This window comes from Nematostella vectensis, chromosome 7 (assembly GCF_932526225.1).
Source record: "Nematostella vectensis chromosome 7, jaNemVect1.1, whole genome shotgun sequence".
NCBI classification, from domain to species: domain Eukaryota; kingdom Metazoa; phylum Cnidaria; class Anthozoa; order Actiniaria; family Edwardsiidae; genus Nematostella; species Nematostella vectensis.
In genome coordinates, this window is record NC_064040.1 from 13,579,496 (window position 1) to 13,605,301 (window position 25,806).

Genomic DNA, 25,806 nt, shown 5'->3' on the forward strand with positions numbered 1-25,806 from the left:
GTATAGTTGCCTGGATCGGACTTTTCGCCTTTTTTGAAAATATGAGAAACACTTGCAAATTTCCAATCACAAGGAAAAATTCCGCAAGCGATGGAATAGTTGAAGATGTTTGTCAACGAAGGCGAAATAATATCAGCGGCAATTTTAATCAGGTTGCAGGGGATTTTGTCCAACCCAGTAGCTTTTCTTTTACTTAACTTCTTGATTAATAATCGTACTTCGGTTTCGCGAATTTGGCGAAGTGAGAACGATTTGTCAGTTTGGTATAAATAGGATTCGGGTGGGGTATCTGTGCTGGGGATTTCACTCGCCAAATTTTTGCCAGTGTTTGCAAAATGGTGATTGAATTTCTCAGCGATATCACAGGCGGATGAAAAAGTTAACTTTAAGCTCAGCAATGTTACACGTTTTTTTCCCACGTGAGCTCAGTTCGTTTAAAATTTTCCAGGTCTTGCGCATATCATCCCTATTATCTTCTAAATTACTGGTAAAATATTTCCGTTTGGCTGTTTCGATAGCATTTTTGACAGAGTTTCTTTTCTTCTTTTTTGTATTGACTCCAACTAGTTTAATCTCCGTGTTGTTCTGCCTTCCTTTTAAGAAAATCACGTTTGTAAATTTTCCTAATTAGATCGTAGTCAATCCAAGGAGAACTTTTTTCCCCTGTTCTTTTACGGCGGAGTGGAGCGTGTTTATCGAGGCAGCTAATGAAAAGGGTTCTCCATTTTTCCCACGTGTCATTAGGATCAGTCAACGGTGCGATGTCATTCCATTCTTTGTTTTTGAGTTCATTAAGGAGACTGGTTTCATTGAAATTCTTAAATGATCTATTGACTATAGTTCTGGGGAATCGGTGAATTATTGCAGAGATAATAACATCAGTGCTAGGGCTTGTGTTTAGAACTTCGTGGCCAATATCCGTAACGGAGTCAGCAATTTGCTGAGGCTCGAGAGACCTCAAGTCGTTGGTTCCAACATGTAATATAAGTTTGTCGGGTTTTTACCTCGGCAATCGGTTTGATACAGTGATCCATCGCGGATACTTTCGCTCCTGGAAATGGCATTACAGACACTTTCTGGTCAGAGTTAGATAGTTCCCAGCCCTTGACGAACTTGACCATAGAATCGCCGGCTATAACAACCTTACGCCGTCGGTCGCGCTCAGGCTGTGATGGAACCGGTCGTTGGTCAGGACTATTATCGTCCGTTGGAGTCTGTAGTTGATTAGACTTCTTGTTCTTCTTGGACTTCTTTTTACCCTGAGTTTTAGATCCGCTATAATTTGCCGGTGTTGGTACTTCGGTCACTTGGTTGATTAAATGATGGCTGTCAACGGTATTGCTCGGTGGTCGGTTAATGGTAGCCCGACGATCGGGATCTGGAGAGCTGTGCAGATCTTTGGCTAGAATCAGAAGAGCAAGCTTTAGTGAATCTCTTTCTTCTATGACAGTGGATATTTCGCTCTGGATGGAAGAAAGATGAGCTCGGAGTTTGTTGTTTTCCTCTCGAAGTTCGACCAAAGTTTGGGTCTGTTGAGTAGAGTTTTCAATATTTCGGGGTTCAATTATTGCTTTGATTTCGTCAGTTTGAGATTTAAGATTAGCAACGATGAGTTGGCAAGAGCAGGTAGACTTATCTTCGAGGTCGATGTAGTCGACAGGCTTGACTTGAGTAGTTGAGGAGGAAGAAGAAGAAGAGGGAAGGTCGGGCGCTATTGTTGTTTTTTGGCGGGACTTGAGAATCGCCTGTTTGAGATCGTTGAGTGAAGGTTTGTTCCCCGATGTCTTCATTCCTAGTCGGTGAAGCTCTGATTGCAGTGCAGATTTGTCCAGACTAGAGACGTCTCTGCTATCTTCAAGCAAGATAAGATCTTCGTTCTTTCGAAACGCAGGTGTCGAGAAAATTGCTTCATCTTCACGCTGCCAAGTTCAGAGAGTGATTTCACTCGACGCATTTTGCTTAATAATGCAGGAAGATGAACTATATGATATAATAACTAGAACTCAGAACCAAAGGTTCAATAAACGGTTAGAACTATGAATTTTGAGAAAATTTTCAGGAGCTCTTTAGACAATACACGTCTCTATCTCATGCCACTCATGACGTAAAGATCATAAGAGTCATAAGGTTGTCCAGAGACGCTAAGTTACAATCCTTACCAGAAGTACGGGCGGAAGTGACGTCAGACAAAAGCTTCTCGCCGATACCGGCCAGCCAATCAGAGAATAGGGAAATGATGTCACTCTTCCCTTTGACGTTTATGAGGTCTGTAATCACCTAAGGGCGTGAAGGTTTCTTTAGTCTTTTTCTTTTCTATTGGGGAAGATCTAGATCTCTTAAAGATGTCAGTCATACTAAAACTGAAGCTAAACAAATATGGTCTTACCTTGAGATGAGAGTCCGCGAGATGCGCGGTAACAAATGGTCTTACCTTGAGATTAGAGTTTGCGAGTTTCGCGGCAACAAATGGTCTTACCTTGAGATGTGAGTTCGCGAGTTGTGCGGTATTAAATGGTCTCACCTTGAGATGAGAGTTCGCGAATTGTGCGATATTAAATGGTCTTACCTTGAGATGTGAGTTCGCGAGTTATGTGGTATTAAATGGTCTTACCTTGAGATGAGAGTTCGCAAGTTGTGCGGTACTAAATGATCTTACCTTGAGATGAGAGTTCGCGAGTTGTGCGGTACTAAATGGTCTTACCTTGAGATGAGAGTTCGCGAATTGTGCGATATTAAATGGTCTTACCTTGAGATGTGAGTTCGCGAGTTGTGCGGTATTAAATGGTCTTACCTTGAGATGGGAGTTCGCGAGTTGCGCGCTATTAAATGGTCTTACCTTGAGATAAGAGTTCGCGAGTTGTGCGGTATTAAATGGTCTTACCTTGAGATGAAAGTTCGCGAGTTGCGCGGTAACAAATGGTTCGGCATATTGATTAGTGTCTTCTGACTCGAACAGAGCGGGTCTGAAATAAGAAAAGACCGTAGATCGATAGAACACATGATCAAGAAAGTTTTTCTTCAGAACGCCCGATCAAGTTCATGTCGTATCACTTCTTTTACCTCGACTTCTTGTATTCTTCTATCTCAACTGCCGCCCTCCGAGTGCCAGCCACCATGGTCTCCATAGTTACCCAAAGCGATTGACACCACCAAAAATTGTTAGCCATAAAGTCGAAAATTGTCTCCATGGCGACAGAACTGTTGATACTTGAGGGCGTTGCTATGGGCGATGAGTGTGCGAGTTGTGCGCTGAATTGTCCGGCAATTGTTCGTATGTCTTCCTCCTCATCTTCCATCAGCATCACACCAGCTCTGAACACACTAGTAAGGAAAAAAGAGTTTTTCTGTTTATTCATATGTCCATATGTCTGTCTTTTTTGCCCGTTTATCCACCCGTCTGTCAGCCTTTTCTAGCAGTCCGTCCGTCCGTCCGTCCGCCCGTCCTACCGTCTGATCACTGCCACGCTAGCACTCACAAATATTAAGTCTTCTCTAAAATTGCTTATTTCTGAGCCTCAGTCGGTTGGAGTAAAACTATTTTTGCACAGGTAACAAGACGGTTGTGTTAAGAGATTGATAAATTAGTGATTTGCTGTCCACTCACGTTTTCGGAGCATAATATTAAATTGTGTGCTATCCATAATCTAACTAATGAGCATGAATTATTCTCCCGCTATGATAAAAATGTTCGTATTTTTTTAGCGCGAACAGTTTAGAATGGCATTATGTTTTACCATACTATACTAGATAGAAAAGTTTTAGGTGGACAAGTCTAGGAATTATATTTAATTTGGTTAAGAATATGAAAGTTAAATTTAACGCTCAGAGCACTTGTCCTGATATGTTGACCCATCGACGGCTGATTGATAACTGATTGCTCTTGAGCCCGGGGCTGGGATGAGCTTTTATAGCGGAACCTCGTGTTTGAAACTCACCTAACACAAGCGTCCAAAAGTCTTTGGTTCCCAGTCTCATCTCTAGAAACTCCAACCTTCAGTACAGCCTGACCCACAATCTCCAGTCCCCTAGCCGCGCCCATGCGCATTGGCTCCGGACAGTCCGGTGGGCAGGCCCGGGCAATTTGCTCGGACCATTCACAGACCATTCTGTCGCATGGGTTACCATGACAATGGCTAAGTTCCCTTCTTAACAAAATACTGCACACTGGTATACTCCGGGAAGAAACGGCGATGGATTTTGGGGTGTTAGAGTGAGATATACAAGTCTTCCATACAGCCCTTGCCATGGAATCAGGAACATGACACTCGTCGGTATTCAAGGCGGTAAAAACGTCCAGCTCAACCAAAAGACATTGCTGGCTTTCCTCGTGAACGATAAGCGATGCTATTTCCACTGCTAGAGGGCCTTTTATTGAACCTTCTAGGTCAAGATTTGTGCGGAGATATTCCAAGATGGCAATCTTTGAATCGATGTCGGGTGTTGCCAACAGAACTTTTGTTCTTCTTGTTATTTCTTCACTGCTTAGCTGCCCTGGATAATAGAAGACATAGCAATAAAAGGCCTGGCTAACCGAGTGCGACATGACTCCTAGTTTAGCCACCTCGATAATCATATTTGCGCGCGCCAAATCTTGTAGCATCGACAAAGAAAATGTTTTTTGGTTAGTTGAGAAACATTTTCTTGTCGCGCCCTATATGTCTCTCTCGACATGTCTCCTAGTTTAGCCAGCCCTTAGTCGCGTACAAAACACAGTTATGTAGAGAACACAGAAAAGAAAAGAACATTTAGGTTTCCCCCCGTTATAGCCCTCCCGTTTTGCCCCCTCTTCTTCCCCATAAAAGCATCTCCCTACCAGCTCCCCCCTCTACCACACCCGACGCTCTCTTCCTACCTTGTGCCCAGAAGAGATCAAACAGCAAACAAATGTTAATCCTAGCAAGTTCATGCTGGAGATTAGGATTTCCAGGAATTATACCACGTGACATCGGAGGGGCGAGGTCTTGCACGAGGTCGGCTGCGTCACAAGCTATTCAAGTCACGTGGAAAATACGTTAAACTCGTCAAATATAGATAAGTAAAACTAGCATCGAGTACGACTAAGATCCCTTACAACAACATGCAACGAAATGACTTCACAAACAGTACCGAATGCATCAATAAATCAAATAGCTCTGATTTGAGCGATAATCAAAAATTGAAATACACCGGGACAAATAATATCATCTTCGTGGACGTACGGCAGTTCTTCTTCTTACTAACTAAAGAGCAAAAGTTGACAAAAGGTGTGGCGCAGTCAGTATTTACACATAGGCAACTTTTTAAGTGGCAAATTCAAGCAAAAATAAACACAGAAATGGCTGCGCCCGTCGCGCCAAAGAGCGACGACAAAAATAAAATGGAAAACAAGCCCTTTCTGAGAAAGGAACTTTCCGGCTGATTCTCAGGGGCTTAATAAGTTGTCGTTATTTTGCCACGAAAAAACGGGAGTTTGAAAGTTTGCCGCCCAAAAAGAAACGTGATTTCTTAGCGCAAGCCGCCTATTGGGTAGTCAGTACATAGTAAAAAGTAATACAAAGGTTTATTCGCCAAGCATCTAATACCCTTGTTCTCTGTTGTTCAGTTTAACTTAACGTAACACAAATGGCAATTGGTTTGACTCAGTGTAACAAATCACCTTGTAGGGTGACCAGCGGTATTATCTCCATGACGATGCGCAAGTATTCTTCCCTTGTTACGGCGCATGCGTTATGCGCAGTCCCAAGCCATTCGTGTTTACGCAGAGCATGAACGACACAGTAAGCCCCACGGAGAACAGAAGACTCACGTGAAGCCGATGCGAGTTTGCGAACCTTCGAAGGAAAAGAAGTACACAAAGAGAAAGGAATTCAGATCTCCAATATACACGGAGGCTAAAACGGGACCTAGGGTGAGGGTTAGCGCAACTGGGTTATGGTTAGGAAATGGACTCCGCAACTGAACTACGTTTTCGGCTTCCACAAATATGACCTACGCTTACTTGGCAGATTTCCTTTCCCTTTAACTGAACATTGCTTGGCAATGAATGCCGGCGTTTTCAAGCGATACAAAGAAGTGGAGCCCAGGTAGAGTCGGGTCTACACATACAACAAGGCTAAAGGTTTTCTGTCATACTCACCTGAAGAAGTGTTCCATGAATGGCATTTTGGGAAATAGCCTGCGGAGGGACGGGCAGAGAGTTCAGAAGCTCAGCAATCATCTCTACCACTCCATTTATGGGTACAAACGGTACCAAGGCCTGCGCAGCCAAGGAGCGCACAGCGTAGACTGGGCTCGAGGACATTGGTTTCAGCAAGGGGATAAACTCTACAAGAAGACTAAAGGACAATACGTGCTCAATACTTTTCTCCATATATATTAGCAGACCCGTACCCAGGGGGTGCGAACGCATCCCCCGCACAACGGCCGAAGGTCCACTTTTGGATCCCAATAAACGTGCTATTTGTAGACAAACTATAAAACATAATCTAGATCACTCTGGTATGTAGCCAAATCCGACAATAAACGTCCCGTGGAGATACTGCAACGCATAAAGAAAATCCCTTTTTGTTCTTTCTGGGATGGTTCCCCCCCCCCCCCCCCCGGAAAAGGTAGGTCCAGTTTTTTCGGATTTCGCATCCCCCCAAGAAAAATCCTGGGTACGGACCTGATTAGGCCGGTAAAGTGACAACTCTTTGCATCTTACTAAAGCCAGAATCATACGTCGCGCTTCTGCGGCGCCGATTCTAAAGTGTCGTCTACACGGGCAATTTTTACTTGATGAGTTTTACTTGACGATTCTTATCGTTCGTTTAGACGTGCTGTCCACACGAGCAACTTTTACTTGACAAGTTTTCCGTGCGATGAGCCGGTTATACCTTTAGACAGCGGCGATACAAAACAATAAACAAAGCTTGCCAACACAAGGTGCCTCTGACAAAGAGAAAGAGACGGACCAGGGTATTAACAGCAGCGTTTTTAATAGTCCGCAAGCATAAGAAAAGGGGATCTACGAACTACTTTCATCGGAAAAACTAAAAGAGCCAATTTTTTGCACTTGTCAAGTAAACATTGCCTGTCTTACAAATACATGATTGATTCGGCAAGACAGGAACGCGACGTATGAATTGGGCCTTATTTTTAAATTGCGTCGTATGAATCGGTACGTATTTTTGATTTGCGACGTATGAATCGGGATGAGCGGATTTCATGCGAAATTCTCCTCAATTAATCCATGGTGCTCTTTTTAGCTCTATGCTTTACCGAATGGCAGCATATCATTGCAGTTCAACCACTAGTGACATAAAATAACAGTAAACCCATAGATCTCGGCTAGACTTTAGATACCTTTCTTCCTCGACTGTCCTAGCAGATCGTAGTTTCGACAACATGGACAATATCGGAAAAAGCTCAGGGCCCAAGCGAGTTGCGTGACAGGCATGAGTGATGTCTAGTGAGCCGCTGGATGATGGCGACGCAGTCGCTCGTAACTGCCGCAAGAAGAACTGACGCAGGGAGGGGAAACGAGTGAAAAAATCTCGTGCGCTGATAGAGTTAAACTGACTGTCGTCCTGTTGCCCTTGCTTATGGCCGAAGATACGAAGAACCAAAGACCCTATCAAAGGCAAGCGGAATAATACATCAGGCGCAATGCGAGGAGTAACAGCGAAAAAGAGGTGTTGTCTTTGCACACAATATCCATGCTCCTCCAGCCTACAGCAACTCCTTACCGCACCCTGTACACATGGACATCATAGTAGATGATCAGCTGTGGTGATACGGCAATCAGTATTTATTGGCCATATGTTTATTCTGTGTCTCTATTCAGACACGCCCCAGCCTTGCACTCGTTCTTTCCGTGGGGCGCGAATTGTCCATGACGCGGTAGCCGAAACCACTTCTCTCCCGAAACTTAACAAAAAAAATTTTAGTCTGTAAGATCTTAGCTAGCGCGCCAGGAACTGTCCACGCGCCACGAGGTAGTAGCTAGGATTACGCAACGTAACTTAACCAAGTTTTCTAAGTAAACACGGAGATCGCGCTGGAAACAAGGCAAAGTTTAGCCAAATTAGAGGGAATTTTGTGGATAATTATCAGAATTTAGCATCACAAACCCTGTTCCTCCAGCCCTTGCATTGTACAAATTATGTTCTGTGAGTGAATAAATTTACTGTATAACCGCATAACCGCATGACGCTTAGACGCGGTGGCTATAATATGCAGCCAGGCGCTTCAGTGGTTTTTACCCATGCTTACATGCGGGCTTGTCGCGTAGTCGCGAAGCTGGTTGACGACAACGTTTTGTCAATCAACTCAGCTATTCCAATAAACGTTGTCAAGAGCGCTCTGCCGCACGCACCCATACCGCGAGGTGGTATGGGTAATATATGTTGTTTCAAGCTCTGCCATCCTTCACCGCCGACACAAACTTCGTTGAACGCTATCAGGATGGCAGTACAGTCTTATAATTTTCTAAATATATATCTGCACGTCCTTAAACAATGAAAGCAGGTTTGGCACCTATCCAGTAAGAGGTGTCAAATGGGGACTCCGTAGTTACACTGAAAGAAAACCTGTTAGCAAAAGTTCTAGTTCAGCGCACACGTTCCCGTCCTCGCTTACACCAGGAAACTTTGAGTTTTCAGGTTGTCGTTTGAAGAAAAACGGCTGAAATGTATCAGACAGAATCCGTTTCAGAGTATATTTACGTCTGGCTCTTTGAATTCTCAAATGTTTTCTCCCTATTTTTGTAGATACATTTTACAATTGTACGCGGCACATAGAAAAAAAATGCCAGTGTCTTCGATAGAAAATCCAAGAAACTGTACAATCCAGATACCTCGCCAGCGAGGTTCTTTACTTTAAGACTACGGCATATTTATGCCCTCAAAACAAACGGAAAACCTGAAACAACATTTATTACCCATACCACCTCGCGGTATGGGCGCGTGCGGCAGAGCGCTCTTAGACAACGTTTATTGAAATAGCTGTATACACCTATTTCAATAAAGGTTCTACGACCGAAAGTAACCACGCATCTCCAACAATATGGATAAATCAAAACAATTATCCAGTATAGGTTACCAAAGCTTGGCTCTGACATTGCTGGACTTCATTTTACACGCATGCATGTGACTTTAAAGGGGGAGTTTACCAGAGAGGGGAGGGGGGGCATTTGCCATGGTATACCGCTTCAGCTCGACTTTTTGCACCATCAGACGTGCCAAATATATAATAAATCTTATGCGACGTTTATAAAACTTCGCTGGAAGACTCACCAAAAAGCTGGGTAGCGGCATTCCGCACGGCCCACGAGGGAGACAGGAAACCCGTGATAGCGAGAATGACGCCACGCGCGGCAAACATGAGCACCTCGGCAGACAGGCTCGTGTCTTGGTAGAGCGCGCGCAGGATGTTGATGGCGTGTACCTGGGGGAGGTCTGTAGTCTCGTCTATGACGTCAGGGAGGGGAGAGTAAGCGAGATCAATTAGCGTCTCGATGCACCGCTGAACAAGGGGGAGCCTGCTCGCGGGCGATTCACAAGCAAGGACGGTCGCAGTGAGCACAGGTAGCCCGGCGCTGTAAAAAGAATAAAATATTGTGGTTTTCACGTAAGACAGCAGCAATGAAGATGAAACAATCGACTTGAATCATTTGTACGCAATTGTATTGAATACGGCTCATGGATAATACGACGTTTGAACTTAGCCTGACTTAACGGAAAATCGGCTTCAAACTCCCTGTGTTTTGACAATTTCCCGCCAAAATGATTTTGCAACACGCGCGATAATTTCAAGTTTGCTGAAAGTTTATTTGGGATAAAAAAAGGCAGCAAACCGTCTCGTCTCACGTGTAAGATTTATATGTTATTTACCAGCTAAGGGTCGGTCCGTATCGGGAAATAACGTGAACTCGGCCTTGAAAATACTGACAGAATACAGTTTTTTCAAGACCTCTGTATTTCGCAGGGCAAGTTTAAGTCTAAACTTGCATAAAACTTTGAAATTTTTCTTTAAAGAGTAGTTAATATATGACATCTGATTAAGGAAAAAGGTTGAAAAAACTACGAAAATTATTCTCAAAACAAGTAACCTACAGGGAATTGAAGATGAACTGTTAAACTAAAAAAAATTGTAACCCGCCACCTTAAACAGGTTTGTGAATAACTATTTAAAATAAGCTTTGTTTTCTTAATTGGCTTTATAAACTGTTTGATAATTCAAAGTGTGTACAACCATTTTTTCCTCGCTTCACCGGCAAATACCTTGAGCGCGTGCAAACAGCGTCAACCCCGGTTGACCACAAGAAAAAGAAAATGGTAAAGAGCTTCACAGCACTTAAAAAGACGCAGTTCAACAGTGCCAGCATTGCTGGGATGGCGTCCGGCTAGCTTTTCATCAGCGCTGTTGGTGCTGTAATTTATAAGAGATTGGAGCTGGCGCCCTTCGCGCCTCAATGCTCGTTTCGCTTTATAACAAGAGTTTATTCCCATGTCTTTGTGACACTTCGGCTGCAAGCAATAAATATTATATATTCCAGTGATTCGGCTTCACAGATTTTAATATAATCGTCCGAAAGTTGTTAAAATTTCAAATATGCCTTTTTTATACATTCTATCCTCTTTGTTCTCTATACTTAGCTGAAGCTCAGCATTCCCATTGGGACATCCACCGCCTCCCGATGTCTTGAAAATACTAAATTACCCAAGAAAATGTTATCCTAGGAAATAAAGACGATTTTATCAATATATCTAGAAACATGAAGCGATAGAAATTCTTATTTTTATTATTTCAATGCTTTCCATTGCGACTTACTACGACTAAAAAGTAATTCCGAGCGTTTTGTCACACTTCAGGAAAGCTTCGCTTTTCAACAACAACAAAAACTAACAACTTTAATTTATTTATACCCAAAATGAAAGCAATAGAGAGGTTACTTGCAGTTAATAATTATTCTGATTTTCATATAATATAAACAGTTATTACATTTTTTTGAGGAAATGTAATATCTTTTTATACCATTTATATTTTATTTCTAATAGTTTTTTTTTCAACTTTTGATTTCTACCGCTGATGGTCTTTTAATATGGATCAAATGTGCCACAAAAATGAACGCTCCACCTTCTAAAAAATTTTAAATGGTATTTCTTTGCTAGGGAAACATTTCCCCCATTTTTTAATCCTTTTTTTTAATACCGCTTATTTAGATCATTAAGTGCAAAAAAAAAACTGCGCATTATTCAAAGAAGTGCGGAGCACTGGATGCCGTTTTGTTTAGCTATTTCGTCCACTGTTTCCACACTCTGCCACTCCAAAGTCCTAACTCCCTGTTCCAACTCCCGTTTAACATCTTGGAAATATTCCTGCAGGATTTTTAAACAAGCGGCCCGATGTTCGCCAGCGCACGGGGTATCAAAGGGACTCTCCACTCTTTGAAGATCGTGATGAAAGAGAATCAAGCTTCTGTCCATAGACACATTCCGTGCTGGACATTTGACTATTGACTGTGCCTCAGACTCTTTAGCAAGACAGTAGCTTATGCGAATATTTGACATTAGAAAATCTACGTAGTCGCGGTAATGGAAAGCTGTTTGTGGCTGTGGTAAAAACACTTTGGCGTTCTCGGGCGGGATTTGGGAATCTTTTGATAACTTTTTGTTGTATTCTGCAAGGTTGGAACACATTTTGAAACTCCAGTCGTAACGATCACGCTCAAAATGCCAAGCATAGCTTAAAATAATACAAACGGGTGATATGTACCCCTTGTAAAAACCCCTGAAAGCTTCTACGAAGTCGTTTGTCTTGAATCTTTTAAGAATGTGATTTCGGCAGTTTGTGAAAGTGTCACGATAAATATAAACGGGAAAATAAGTCATAAAATCCGCAATCATTGGAACTCCAAGCGCCAACTCAGTGGTCGTGGCCCATGTTTGAACCCAACTTATTGACATACTGCACTCGCTACCCATTGCGCGTAGTTTGTCACCATTGAATATTGAAGATGCAGTCACTGGGATGGCGTAGGCCGCGTCGTTGTCCATCCATGCTATAATATCATCATCAGTGTATTTATCAATAAAAAAGCTACTCCACAGTTGCCGGTTGTATCCTGGTGGCTTTGGCGAACCTGAAAACTCCAAGGCGGACTTGTTGGGTAGCGGTTCATACTTCACTTCAAACTTGTGATGTGGAAATCTGTTTGTTGTCATGTTTACCATTTCGAAGCCAAAGTTGTGGTCCTGTTCGGATTCCTGGTCAAACACAAGCACAGTTTTGCCCGGCAGATATGTCGGCCAGTAAAGTACAAACGTCCTCATAAAATAGCAAAACAAACGGCGTTTGTGCTCTTCGTTGCTCGTCAGACGTAGAAAAACCGTAACCTTATGATTTCCTGGCGTCTCCGTGGTAGCTACAGGAGTTAGGTTCTGTGAAAGCATACCGCCAAAAACCGAAGGCTCTACCGTGGCAGTGTAAGCATTTTCTTGGCTCGATATAAATATTATTATAAACAGTGAAGTCACTGCACAAATGAGAGTAAAGCTTTTGATAGAGAAAATCCACATGCTTAATTTACTTTTGATATTCGTCACCGTAGTTCTGTCCGTTTTCATGCGACTTAGAAAGCCAGTGCGCACGCGCGCAATATCGCTTTAAAAAATGTCATCATGTTTTTTTTTCGATAGCTGAGACCGGTTACATCCCAAATGATGCATAACGTTGCAAATCAATGTTTAAAACTCGGATGGGCCCTCTATTTCTGATAGTATTCTGTCGTTCTAACCTTATATTTAAAAGATATATACGCATATTGTCGCGTTTCCATGTCATTACAGAAGCTAAGCTTCTTCATTTGCAATGCTAAATTACCAGCGAAAACAATGGTAATAGCGGCTGCATTTACGTGGAGCCTAATGAACCGCAATGGTTTTTTTGTGAATTCACAAAAACACTTATCAATACTCCAACTTGTAGCACACGAAAATCGACAAAAAGCTCTGTCCTGGTGTAAGAACCTGAGTCGCGTCATAAAAGCTTCTTTTGTTTGCAAGCTATAAATCAACACAAGGTTTGAAAAAGTATGTTGAACGAATCATGATGAAAACAGAGCAGAATAGAAAGGTGCCCTCTGGGAATGGTTCTTACAATGGAAACTTCACAATTGATTTATCTCTATTTTAACGCTATAATTTCCATCATAATGTTTAGAGCATAGTTGCGCTATTGCCTCTAAGGATCCATCGCCTAATCCACGTCCTCTGCTACCTACAACTAGTGTTAGGGCGACGAGGGAATCAGTATTGAATAAGAACGAATTTTAGATACTCAATTTGACGGTATTTTAAAAGAGAAACTTTGAAAACTAATGCCAATTTCTCCTTCTGTAACGATGGAGGGCATACCGCTCGTCTTCCAAACCACTATACAAAGAGACAAATATATGACTGAAACAGGTCTTTACGCAAGTACTCGCTCGACGTAGCGGCATGGTGAAACTACATTTATGAGCTTCGAACAAAGCCCACGCCAGCGCCGCACATGGTAATAGCGGCGCAGAAATGGTACTTATATAACTATCCGACACAGTTTTTTTGTCACCGCGCGGGTATCCTGTGATGTCGCCCGCCCCTGGAGCCTGGACGATTTGCGATATTCTCAAAAAGTCTCACCAATAAAATAATTACACATAGATACACTTTTGAACTATCCGAGAATGCTATATTCTTTAAAAAACCCCGGCAGATCTGGTCACGTGATACGTGGCGTTATCGATGACGTCACTTTAAGAAAAACTATCCCGATGTCATATCTATATTCATATCTCCTAAACGAAACATTGACAACCAAACTTGGTATGTGTCATGTATGTAACAAGAAGGGTGCACCTGTATAGTAACGTGATTGTGACGTCAACGATGACGTCACTAGAAGCAAAAATATGCTGACGTCATCGAAATAAAAAAATATTTATATTTCACGAAGGAAACATCGTATGGCAACCAAACTCGGTAGGTGTCATGTGGGCGTCAAGGGGATGCAACAATATGGTCACGTGTTGTGTAACGTTACCGATGACCTCCCTTAATGCAAAAAACGTGGTTAAAAGCAAAAACATTCATATCTCTTGAAAGAAACATTGTTTCACAACCAAACTTGGCAGGTGTCATTTTTGTGTCAAGGGGGGTGCATATATCATAAACAAAACATCATATAACAACCAATCTTGGTATGTGTCACGAAGATGTTATGGGGGGTGCACCAATATGGTCAGGTGAATGTGACGTCATCAATGACGTCATCAAAATAAAAATATATATTTATTTAAAAAACATCATGTGACAACAAAACTCGGTATAGTAGGGTGGTTAAGCACTTTTTTTGTGCACTTTTTAGTAGAAGCACCAAACTTGGCACATATATCCCTTATGTCAAGCAAATAACTTTTTCAGGGGTGTGCCAAAAATCTGAGACTCAGGGGGGAGGGGCAATTTTGTCATTTTCAAGAAGACAGTGATTTCTCTATCAGTTTTTTTAAGTTTTATGAAAAGTGAGAACCGGAAGTGAGAATGCTGAATGGAAGTAAACAATATACTCACATTTTATGGTGCTTTTCGTATGGATTTGAACAACAAAATATATCTTGATTAGACCATTTCACCAGAAAAAGAGCTCTGTAGGCTCAAACAACTTAACTGCAGTTATTTCGTACAAAAACATACTCTGGTTCCAGAGCCTTGAAGGTCTCTCTATTTAGTGGAAGTGCATTTTTCCTGCACAACAGCTTCTTTAGGTGAGTAGCATCCAGGATGATAAATGTTGCTGTTATTGGGTGATGTGATGTTTTTTGTCTTGTGTTTAAAACAAACCTCCCTGCCTGAGAGCAATTGCTTTTTGTCAAGCTTAGGTGTGATTCTGCTTTTTTTTTCCTTGTATGATTTAAAATTGGGCAAAGAACCTGAGCTATGATTTGGCTAAAGAGTAGTTGCTATCACCTTGGTTGGATGCATATCTTCAAGAACATTTTTCCCTTACACTGATGCCTGAGTATCTTCATGTTGTTGTGTTTATTTAGCATTTATGAATTTTTTTTGTGGGTACTTCTCAAGGCCGGTAGAAGGCCGGTTGAGGGGTCGATATGTTAAGGCCTTCACATACACAAGTATGACTGAATGTGCGCGTCCACGCAGGCTCCGCTTTTAGGCAGTGCCTAAAGCTACCTAGTAATAAACAGCCATGTACGTTTCATGTGTCAAAAATTGCTTATCGCAGTCTCGGTTTTTGTGCGCGCCACTAGGTGTGAAAGTGTGCACGCGCACAACGTCGCTTCCAAATATTTCTTTCTTTTTTCTATACCTTAGACCGGTTGCACCTCGAACGATGCATAACGCAGCTTTCAATGTTTGGCCCCCTATTTCTGGTACTCCTCTTTTGTTCTAACGTCAAATCACAGCGAAATATGCAATGTGAACCATTCTGACTTTAGGAGGACCATTCAAAAGTTCTTCCTTAATCCTAGGACTTAGGTCGTTCATGTTCTCAAACTTTTTTTTCTTATTGATTAAGGTAATTCCCTTGAAATAGTTCTACAACCCAGAATTTTTTAAAACTTGGCATAAACAATATTGAAGTTAAGGGCTTTCAAAAAATGTAATAAAAAAATGGGGGTACCGTTCTCGTTTTCACAACAGAGGGGCGTAGAGTTGACGCGTTTTTACTGATCGCGCAAGGAAAAATCCCAACTCTTAGTTTTCAAAAAGAGTGCCTATAGTCTTTAGAAAATTAAGTTCTGTTTGTCGAGCTGCCAAAACCCGATCTCCTAAACAATAACCCGTAGTAGCTAATGTTCAAAACAAATCACATTTTACGAGATCGCACTAAAAGACATTGTTTTTGCCACTATTCATACGGTAAAAAGCGCCATTTTGAAGTATTTTAATGGCTTTTAAGAGAAATAACAAAACTTCTACAACCCAACTTTTTTTCTTCTTTCAGTATATCATTCTTCCGTATATATTTAACTATTTTAGCAATTAAAAAATGGGGGTAACCGACTTCGTTTTTCTGTCAAAGCGATTTAAAGTAAAAAATGCGCGTCTTTTGCTGTGTTTTCTTGTCAACTGTGGCGCGCGCGCGCACTTTATACCGGAAAATTCGAACAAACAGCGCGCGCCACTATGCGCAGAAGGGGTGCGCAGTGCAATTCAAGGGAATTACCTTAAAGCATATTTCTACAACACTTGAGCTCAATCTCCCTTTCTGATTGGTTGTTAGCTATGATAAATCAGGACATACCACGGGATTCGGAAAACTATGAGAAATGTGTTAAATGAACTATATACTCAGAAAAATAAATAAATAAATAAAATAAACCTGGATTAGCAATAAGGCCTCGTTTGATACATTTATAATTATTTTCTAGCAGCAGGGACCGCGCACGGAGAGGCGCTTGCCCCCCCCCCCTTGTACTCTATGCCAAACCCGAAACCACAATCCTACCCCTACCCCTACCCCTACCCCCTTGTTACTCTATGCCAAACCACCCGAAACCACAATCCTCCCTCTACCCCCTTGTACTCTATGCCAAACCCGAAACCACAATCCTCCCTCTACCCCTCCCCCCTTGTTACTCCATGCCAAACCACCCGAAACCACAATCCTCCCTCTACCCCCCTTGTACTCTATGTCAAACCTGAAACCACAATCCACCCTCTACCCCTCCCCCTTGTTACTCTATGCCAAACCACCCGAAACCACAATCCTCCCTCTACCCCTCCCCCCTTGTTTCTCTATGCCAAACCACCCGAAACCACAATCCTCCCTCTACCCCCCTTGTACTCTATGTCAAACCCGAAACCACAATCCCCCCTCTATCCCCCCCCCTTCCCTTTCCAACTTTTGGAACCACTCGATCGCCCCTTAAAGAGCCCGTGTCAGCCACACCATGTTATTGTTTTAATTTATTATTGAAAGCCACATAATGTGCTAAAATCTCGAAGTAACCATCTAAAAAGAAAGTTTTATACTTTATTTACCAAATCCCATCGAAAATATAGCATTGGATTTTTCAAATCATCCGATGGAAATGGATGTTTTTTCACGTTAAGTACTTTGCTAGGATGACAAAATGGCGGCTAACAGAGGCTGAGGCTGTTTAATACATCTAAATTTTGAGTAGAGCATATGCTCATATTTTATTATCTTTGTGGAGGCAACAAACGTGCATGGTGACGTACCTTCGTCGTGTCACCGATGAGCCAGCCTTGTCTGTTGCTATGGCAGCAATCACGTGATCCAGCCAGGTCCTCGGTAATGTCTGGATTGATGGCATGGTTGAGTTTGTCAGCAGTCGACAAACCTGGAGAAGGCTTGCCTTACAGCTCAAGAGGATGCCCTAATAAGGGAGCAGAAACAATAGAGAATGCCCTAATAAGGGAGCAGAGCTTTGGCAACAACGATGTCACAGGCTTACCATCCTCTCTTTGTTATCATCAGAATTATTTCCCGTAAATGATCTTTTACAAAATAAAGGTCAAACAAAATCTCATAAAGTTCATAAAGAAAGTTCTCATAAAGAGAGAGAGAGACCTCTCTCTGTCTCTCTTCCTCCCCCTACCCCACCCCCCCTTCCCCCTTTCCATTGAAATCCATAAGATTTCGATTTTTTACGATTTATTGACATCAAAGACAACTTTATGAGATTTCATTCGACCTTTATTTTGTAATAGATCATTTACGGAAAATAATTCTGATGATAACAACAGAAAGATGGTAAGCCTTTGGGCAAATTCGTTCACGCGGCCAGATAACAAGTGTAGGAACAACAACTACAACGACAACAATAATTTGTAGGACGACGACAACGATATTAAGGACAAGAACAGTAACACTATTATGACAATGATGACAACGTGGACGACAACAACAACAATTACGATAATTCGATCAACAACAACGAAATGAGCGAAAGGCAACGTTGATTACAACATTACAACGACGACTAGCAACTAGGACGACAAAAAGAACGACGATAACAGTAAGAAGAACGACAACGACGACAACAACAATGAAGATGACACAATAACAAAAACAAAGGCATTATCATCAACGACTGAAGAACAACAACAAAAACAAAATACGCCGACGACGAACAACAATGACAATGACCAATTGTAGTGACAACGACACGACCAGAACAGTATAAACTACACAAGATGACAAAAAATTGTCAATTTTGGCGCATTTCAGAGTTTCATTTTCATTGATACAAACAAACACTCAAATCAAATCAGGTAACCAACTGCAACATGAAATCTTGCAACATACCCAGTGCCTGCATTGAGTGCAAATCTTCATGAGCGTGTCAGCGATAAGTGTCATATCATCAGGTGATATGAGCGCTAAGGAGTGCGAGGAAGGGTCAGCGTGAGATTCATCCATCACAGCGACACGCTCCGCTACACTAGACAACAGGCTTGAGCCAGCCTAAGGCATGAAGGGAAATAATCAGCGCTTTGCTCCTGCACGCTCTGCTACCTGTTACACTAGACAAATGACTTGTGCCATCCTAAGGCATTGCGGAAAATAATCAACGACACGCTCTGCATAAACAATGACACGGTCTGCACGCACAGTGACACGCTCTGTACACACTGTGACACGCTCTCCAAGCAAAGTGACACACTCTGCACCTAAGTGACACACTCTGCACGCACAATGACACGCTTTGCACGCACAATGACACGCTTTGCACGCACAATGACACGCTTTGCACGCACAATGACACGCTTTGCACGCACAATGACACGCTTTGCACGTACAATTACACGCTTTGCACGTACAATTACACGCTTTGCACGTAGAATGAAACGCTTTTCACGTAGAATGACACGCTTTGCACGTAGAATGACACGCTTTGCACGTAGAATGACACGCTTTGCACGTACAATGACACCCTTTGCACGTAGAATGACACGCTTTGCACGTACAATGACACGCTTTGCACGTACAATGACACGTTCTGCACGCACAATGACACGCTTTGCACGTACAATGACACGCTTTGCTACACTAGACAACAACAGATACAGTTTTGAACAAGCCGAAGGCATGATGGGAAATAATCAACGACACGCTCTGCACGCACAGTGACACGCTCTGCAAGAACAATAGAACGTCCTATACGCACAATGACAAGCTCGCACTAGACAACATTTTTGAGCGGGGAATAATCAAACTGTATGACAGCGAGACTTGTAGAAGGAAATAAACACACATAAACGAATGATAATGCGCTCTTACCCTACCTTACCTTAATGTGATCGAAGGAAGCATGACATGACGTGCTCTTTTACCCTCCCCCTTACTTTAATGTTACAAAAACACCATGGCATGGCGAGCTCTCTCAACCTCCCCCCCCCCACCACCACACACACTTCCCCTTGCCTTATGTTATTGAAGCAATATGTACTATCTCTCCCATCCTCCCCCCACTCACACACATACACACCCTAACCTTGATGTTACTGAAGCAACATGACATAACGAGCTCTCTCTGATGCCTCAGTGAACTGCTGCCGTCATAAGAATCATCAACACCAATGAGAGCGTCATCTACGGCCTGCTTCATCCCGGCAAATGATGCACCGCACACTTCTAGCGCGAAAAATAAAGGCCTGGCTAAACATTCAAACATTGCGTTTGACGCAAATGTTTGTACGTTTGGCCACCCACAAAACATGTTACTAAATTGGTTTCCACAACACGTCCACGTTTAACCAGATCAAAACATTTTCATCAAACATTTGCGTTGAACGCAAATGTTTTATCGTTTAGACACTCATCACACAAAAACATTGCGCGCGCTCATGTTTTATGAAAATGACAATGAAGCAACAGCAGCGCATCCATTTCCATCGCCTAATTCAAACGAGTAACCAAGATATTTTCAATCAAATATCGTCAATGAAGTATCAAATTTCATTCGTTGATCGTGATTTTGAAGTTTCCTTGCGAATAAACCGATGAATTTTCAATCAATAATAAAGAAGTGGTTAATAGGCTATATTTAAGCCCTATCAGCACAAGTAATTTTCTATTGAAAATCCAAGTTGACAACTATGGTTGGGCGTGTAGACTATTTTTAATTGCTCGTGTTAATGGAGCAAAGTCGGCAACTTTAATGTGGCAACTAAAGATTTTTTTTGATGGCCTATCTACAATCAGCGACAAAACCTGTTGAAAATGACATCTAAAAAGTAGTCTTACTCAAATAATTTACAATATGGGAACTTTTTATTACTCACATCCCCCTTTTCCCCATTCAAAGTTGCTGTCTAGGGTTGTCAGTAAGTGAATCAAACACTGATTTGGGGGAGAGGGGGTTGGGATGGGGAGGGGAGGGGAGGATATCAAAGTCACTATGCTACGTAATTTAGAATTCCATCTGAAACTGCATTTGAGGCGCTAAAATTTTCAACAGTTTTGTCGCTGATTGTACACGGTCAACTATAGTTTTCAACTAAAAATTGTCCAGTAAAAATTGCTTGTGTAGATGCGGCTTTATTTCATCCCAGCAAATAACGCGCCACATAACTCTCTGAGCTTTAAAAAAAAAGGTGACAACATATTTTGAAGTCTTAATATTTCTAAACAAAAGTTTAAGCAAAGCTTCATATAAAATATGATAAAAATAAAATTAAATCCGTCCCTCCCTACTCGCCCTGTCATTGTCGACGACGGCAACTCGGGCGCCGACGGCCGAAAACAATGGAATTTGATTGAGAATCCAATAGCAGCACGTGGAAATACGTTTTGTCTGATAAATTTCAGCCGTTTTCCCGTGAAACCACAACGTGAAAAACTCCAAGTTTCACGGTCAATTGAAGACGCGAACGTTTGCACCGTAAACTCCACTAACTACGTTCGCTGCTGTAGAAATGTCCTTACTTTATTTTCAACTGTCTCTGACTAAAAATTTTGCTTATTCCATTGAAATTAAATTATTATTGATCGCCACGCGCGAAAACATCTTTTTCGATCGTGTGTCCTAGCCATCGTCGTCGTCCTTGCTTAAGGTCCCTATTGATGTGGTTTTTGAACGCAAACCACGTGAAAACTCACCTGCCTGGGAGTCGCTCTTTCTTGATATGAAACTGAGCATGAACTGGGTGATACCGCTGGCCACGTGGAGCGATTCGCCTACTAACGCGTTGAATGACGTCATAAATGCATGACTACGAAACATGGCGGTACGACCACGTGATATGCCGTCCAAGACGGAAACGATACACCGACTCAGGCCGAGAAGAACGCCTAGAACAAGTAAAACCTTATCAGAAGGGCATCCGGTAACCACACTATAAAAAAACAAAGCGAAAAATAAAAGAGAAAGCAAAAGTATACATTGGGCAAACGCCATCAGAAAGTCACCCTCGGTGGAAAGAGTTATGAAGTGTAGGGCCTAACTTGACCAAGTAAACAATAGAAAGTACCAACATAGAGATTACTTATAGACTGGTTTTCAAAAACCCGTGAAATAATATTAAGTTTATTTAGTACTAATACACTGCAATGTCTTTGTTCTCTTTTGTTCTGGCTTGACTATTACACTTTAACAATTACATTTTGTTGCACGGGATTTTGAAAACCACTCAAAAAGAAAAACCGACAAAGTAACGGTCGGAGGAAAAGTCGCAAGCGAAAACGGAAGCGTATAATAATGCGCCGAGCTGGCTTGGGTTTGGCAAGACAGAGCAAAAAATGGCAGGAAATTTTCCCTTTCACAATATATAGGCTCAAGATTCCGCATACAAGGAGTTCCTCTGACCAAAAGCTTAATTCCAAATTTTAAAGAAATTAGAAGATATGAAATTTAAATATTAGCGAGCAAACTTGGCTTAATTTCTGATCAGAGCCCGACTTCTCCCTAAAAACGAGAAGAATTCATACTTTGATATGTTGGTTTACATAACATAAGGAACCTGTATGCAAAAATTCAAGCTTACTGAAGTTAACCAGACCTTATATTGGGTAAACTTGCCATCCATTTTTTTTTTTTTTTTTTTGCTCTGTCGTTTGGCAATGGATTTAGATATCTACATGCTTCCTTTTACCATGAAGAGAGGCATTCTGGGATGCGTGGACCAAGTTACACTTTGCAAACGAGAACTGCCTCTTTGCTTCTGCCAGTAGCTCTACGAGAAACTCGATACATAATCTCGCCTCAGGGGGGAGAGCACAGTCGTTATTTGTGGCACCTGGTTCTATAGCCTCGGTATCAAGATGAGGCTGACACGATCTGAACACGTCTGATAGTTGCCAGTTTAGTTCAATCACGTATCTGCAAGTAAAAATATAATCATGTAATAATGAAATATAAGGATACAGCAATAGAATAGACTTCCACGTGGCAAAGCCTGAAAGTGCACTTCCATGCTAATTTAGTAGGCTCATAGTGATGATTTGTTCTGGCACAAAGTCAAGGCCTGATGAAAGCCTCGTTTTGGTCGCGCCCCTGTACGCATTTGTCTCACAGGGGGATCGGCTATTTTTTAACTTTATTGAGTCAACAACATTACTTACTTCCATAAAAAATATACAGAAACAACATAAAACAAAGACATGCAAAACGGAAGGGTTACAAAACGTATAAGAGAATAAAGGAAGGTGCAACGGGACACGGAGTCCTAAGCGGGACACCCCCCTTAGGATAAAATAACTAACTAAATTATTCCAGTAGATGTTTTCACCTTTAGCCAAGATATTGCTTGACTTTGTAGGAGCTTGTTTAGTTTAGCACGTTTTAAGTCAAGTGTAGTTTCTGAAAATATCCATACCCCCCCCCCCCCCCCACCCTCCATTGTGGGGATTGGAAATTCCGGGGAGGTGGGGGGTTCAGACGCCCAGGAATTTCCAGAGGGGAGGGGAAGGAAAAATGCCATTTTTCCTTAACAGTTACTGTATTTTTTTTCCAGGGGGTTGGAAATTCCAGAGGGGTGGGGGTTTATACCTCCGACCCCCTCAATATGGGGGGTATGGATATTTTCTGGAACTACACCATCCATTTTTACCTGTATGAACTGAGTCGTTCATTGCTAAACTAATTAACTAAATTATATAAATTTATATAATTTTAGGTACGGTGATGTATAACATTCATTTCCAGAGCCCACAGTTCACTAACTTTTCAAACAGTAACTGGCATAGAGCGCTCCCGCTTTCGCATTCTTGCATCCTCGCGCTGAGCATCAGGTCAGCGGCGATACGCATCAGCCTGGTGGCGTAACCATTGACGTCTGTATTATCCGGGGGATTGAAGGGAGATGGGAAGTGCTCTTGGAGAAGATCCAATGAGGCTTCGCGAATCTATGGGCGAAAGACAGAGGATTTATCAGTTTGTGCTTTTATCAACGTTTATTTCCTATCATAGATAGAGTAGAATCCCGCTAACTCGAACTCGGAGGCAGTCGATGGGTATCGCTTTATTTCGCCGACACACTTTTTTTCGGCAAGATAGAGTAGACGGTACTCCCTACAATGCTGGTGACTATACTGTAGAGAAAGCCTGCTTACTATAAACTACCGGTTTTCTAATTCAGAGCTCAAATCGACAACAAGCAGAAGAACACCAAGGTTTGTCGGCGAAACGACCGCAATTCAGATAAAGATCAACCCGATGTAACGGGAGTATTTAACAGAATGAAAATGTCTTGTCACTTGCTCATAATAATTTCACTGAAATCATGAACAAAGTATCAAATTCGAGTTTGAAAACTTGAATGAACGTCGTAAAATTTGGTCAAGAAAAACGAGAAAATAGCTCAAGGGCTATCATTCCACTAACGTCACTGTGGGCACTTTCCAGGCAGCCAATCAGGGCCATTGTATTCCTGGAAAAAATAGAAAGCCTGTTAAGAGAACGAGAGTCTACCGTGCGGCATTCTAAGTCGAAGTACCGGGGTTTATGTGCAGTTGGGGTGATCTCAGAAATCTAGGTTTTCGTTTTGGTGGACATTATTTCAGAAAATGTGGCACAGCGACAGGATATTCCTTGAGTCTCACTGCATTAACATTAACATGGTTGGATAATCCAAATATTTAAATCTATTGAAGTTTTCACAATTGCACATGCATAATGCTTGCGGGTCGGTCAGTACATCTTAGAAAAGGCTAATAACTCGAGGTTATTGTACCTGGAAGATGTAAGGTTGAAGAAGTTTTTTGTTTTTGCCAGACTAACCAGAGTTTTGCTAATCTCTGCAATGAAGAAATGTAACACTTTTAGAACACAGTAGTGTACTAGTACATACCTTAGGAGGTGATGTGTTTAAAAAAAGCCTCTACTACTAACACGGTTGCAGTTTATTCTCTACTTTACAGGGACTGTACTGAGTTAGAATCCAGTTTATGTTCGCAGGAAACAAGTTCCCCCGAGAAGATTTTGATATCTGCTCAAGTGTTTCAGCATACGATACTCCTCGACGGTGTCGCCTAGCCTATAGAACACTCGCCTGGAATTCAGCCTTCCAGGTAACACTTCCGAATTCAGGTAAACTAGCCATTAATTGCTTATCCTACTGTGTGAGCTGCAGGTCGCAGTAGCTGCCACAAGTACCGGTAGTAATTGAATGGACCAGAGTATTTGGCAAGCAAGATGGAACTCACCTGGAGGCCGGCCTTTCTTTTTATCGGGGTCCCACTCAGCATCGAATGTTTGTAACAGAACGGCTATCAGCTCGAGACCTTAGTACAAGAATAAAGTTCTTTAGAAAAACACAAGTTGGAAGACAAGTTTGGATTGGATTTGAGACAACTGTGGAAAGAGTTAACAGTTAAGGCTTGTTTCCTTATGATCGCACTCGATCACAATGGATAGCAAACTCACACTGCGTGCGTTTATGATCATTTGGAAACCACTTTGCGATCGAAATGCGATTGGGTGTGATCATATTGAAACCCTGTCCGTTAGTTGGACATAGCAATGGCAGATATTCTTTACCCAGTCAAATCTAATCTCTGCCCAAACTCATTTTGGCAAGGCAAAACCATTAATATTAAAATTAGTAATCCTTACCAAGAGTTTTTGCCTAGAAAGAAGTTCTTTGGTTGTAGCGTATATAGAATATTGACCACGAGTTTACTTACAAGTCTTTTGCCTTTGGTAGCCAGACCCCGGTACTAGTGACCTCACGGAAAGACCGCTGATCCACCCAACAAGCTCTACAACGCAAATAGTATTTCATGGATCAAAAATATTTGCGTTCCCAGCTACATAATAATATTCAAAGGAGGACTTACGAAGCGCCTGCTGTACGTCAGAGGGTACATCTATCGGTACATGCGCACAACCACTCGGTGTCTTCTTGTTAAACAACTTCGGGCAGCTCTTGCGAAGGAGAGACAAACTAATGGAAAGAGAAAAATAACAATATTTATTATATGAAATTCCACTTTCTTTCACTTGGGCACGAGATTCTCACCTACTGTCCCTTACTCGCGTCAGGATCTTTCTGAGGCCTACAGACACGTCTTGTCTGAATGCGGGGTTTGCGATGTTGAGGTTATGGAGAAGGAAGCCACGAAGAAGCCGGTCCTCCAATGTTGATAGGGGTTCTGCAAACATGTGATTAAGATGTCATACTTGACTTTCAGAAAAGTGGACTGGTAGTGAGAAGTATACTTAAAATTCATATTGGTTTAAAAAAAGTAAAATGTTACATTTACTAGAGCGTGTAACAGAAGGGAGAAGCACCAAAAGGGTTAAGCGTCTTGTGGTCAACTAGCTATAAGCTGTAGCCTCCTATTATATATGTTGTTGTTTCAGACCCTTTCTGC

General features: G+C 42.0%; 1 protein-coding gene across 3 annotated transcripts in view; it reads right to left on the reverse strand.

The window, feature by feature from the left end:
- Positions 1-25,806, reverse strand: part of LOC5503271 (thyroid adenoma-associated protein homolog) — a 36,841-nt gene that overhangs the window by 2,671 nt on the left and 8,364 nt on the right. Inside the window, exons 18-39 of one of the 3 annotated variants that reach the window (XM_032371621.2) lie at positions 25,452-25,584; positions 25,270-25,376; positions 25,117-25,191; positions 24,637-24,714; positions 24,165-24,228; positions 23,816-23,861; positions 23,156-23,337; positions 22,086-22,312; positions 21,094-21,285; positions 19,487-19,650; positions 18,298-18,456; positions 17,208-17,365; positions 9,255-9,556; positions 7,324-7,591; positions 6,116-6,314; positions 5,636-5,810; positions 4,853-4,987; positions 3,936-4,491; positions 3,061-3,321; positions 2,882-2,963; positions 2,160-2,277; positions 545-1,919 (exon numbers count right to left, since the gene is read on the reverse strand). In XM_032371621.2, coding sequence (XP_032227512.2) covers positions 1,915-1,919; positions 2,160-2,277; positions 2,882-2,963; positions 3,061-3,321; positions 3,936-4,491; positions 4,853-4,987; positions 5,636-5,810; positions 6,116-6,314; positions 7,324-7,591; positions 9,255-9,556; positions 17,208-17,365; positions 18,298-18,456; positions 19,487-19,650; positions 21,094-21,285; positions 22,086-22,312; positions 23,156-23,337; positions 23,816-23,861; positions 24,165-24,228; positions 24,637-24,714; positions 25,117-25,191; positions 25,270-25,376; positions 25,452-25,584 — 3,686 coding nt within the window. In that variant the 3' untranslated portion in view covers positions 545-1,914. Of the gene's footprint in view, positions 1-544; positions 1,920-2,159; positions 2,278-2,881; positions 2,964-3,060; positions 3,322-3,935; positions 4,492-4,852; positions 4,988-5,635; positions 5,811-6,115; positions 6,315-7,323; positions 7,592-9,254; positions 9,557-17,207; positions 17,366-18,297; positions 18,457-19,486; positions 19,651-21,093; positions 21,286-22,085; positions 22,313-23,155; positions 23,338-23,815; positions 23,862-24,164; positions 24,229-24,636; positions 24,715-25,116; positions 25,192-25,269; positions 25,377-25,451; positions 25,585-25,806 lie in introns of those variants that run through there. The other 2 variants (XM_032371619.2, XM_032371618.2) reach the window with 2 other exon arrangements.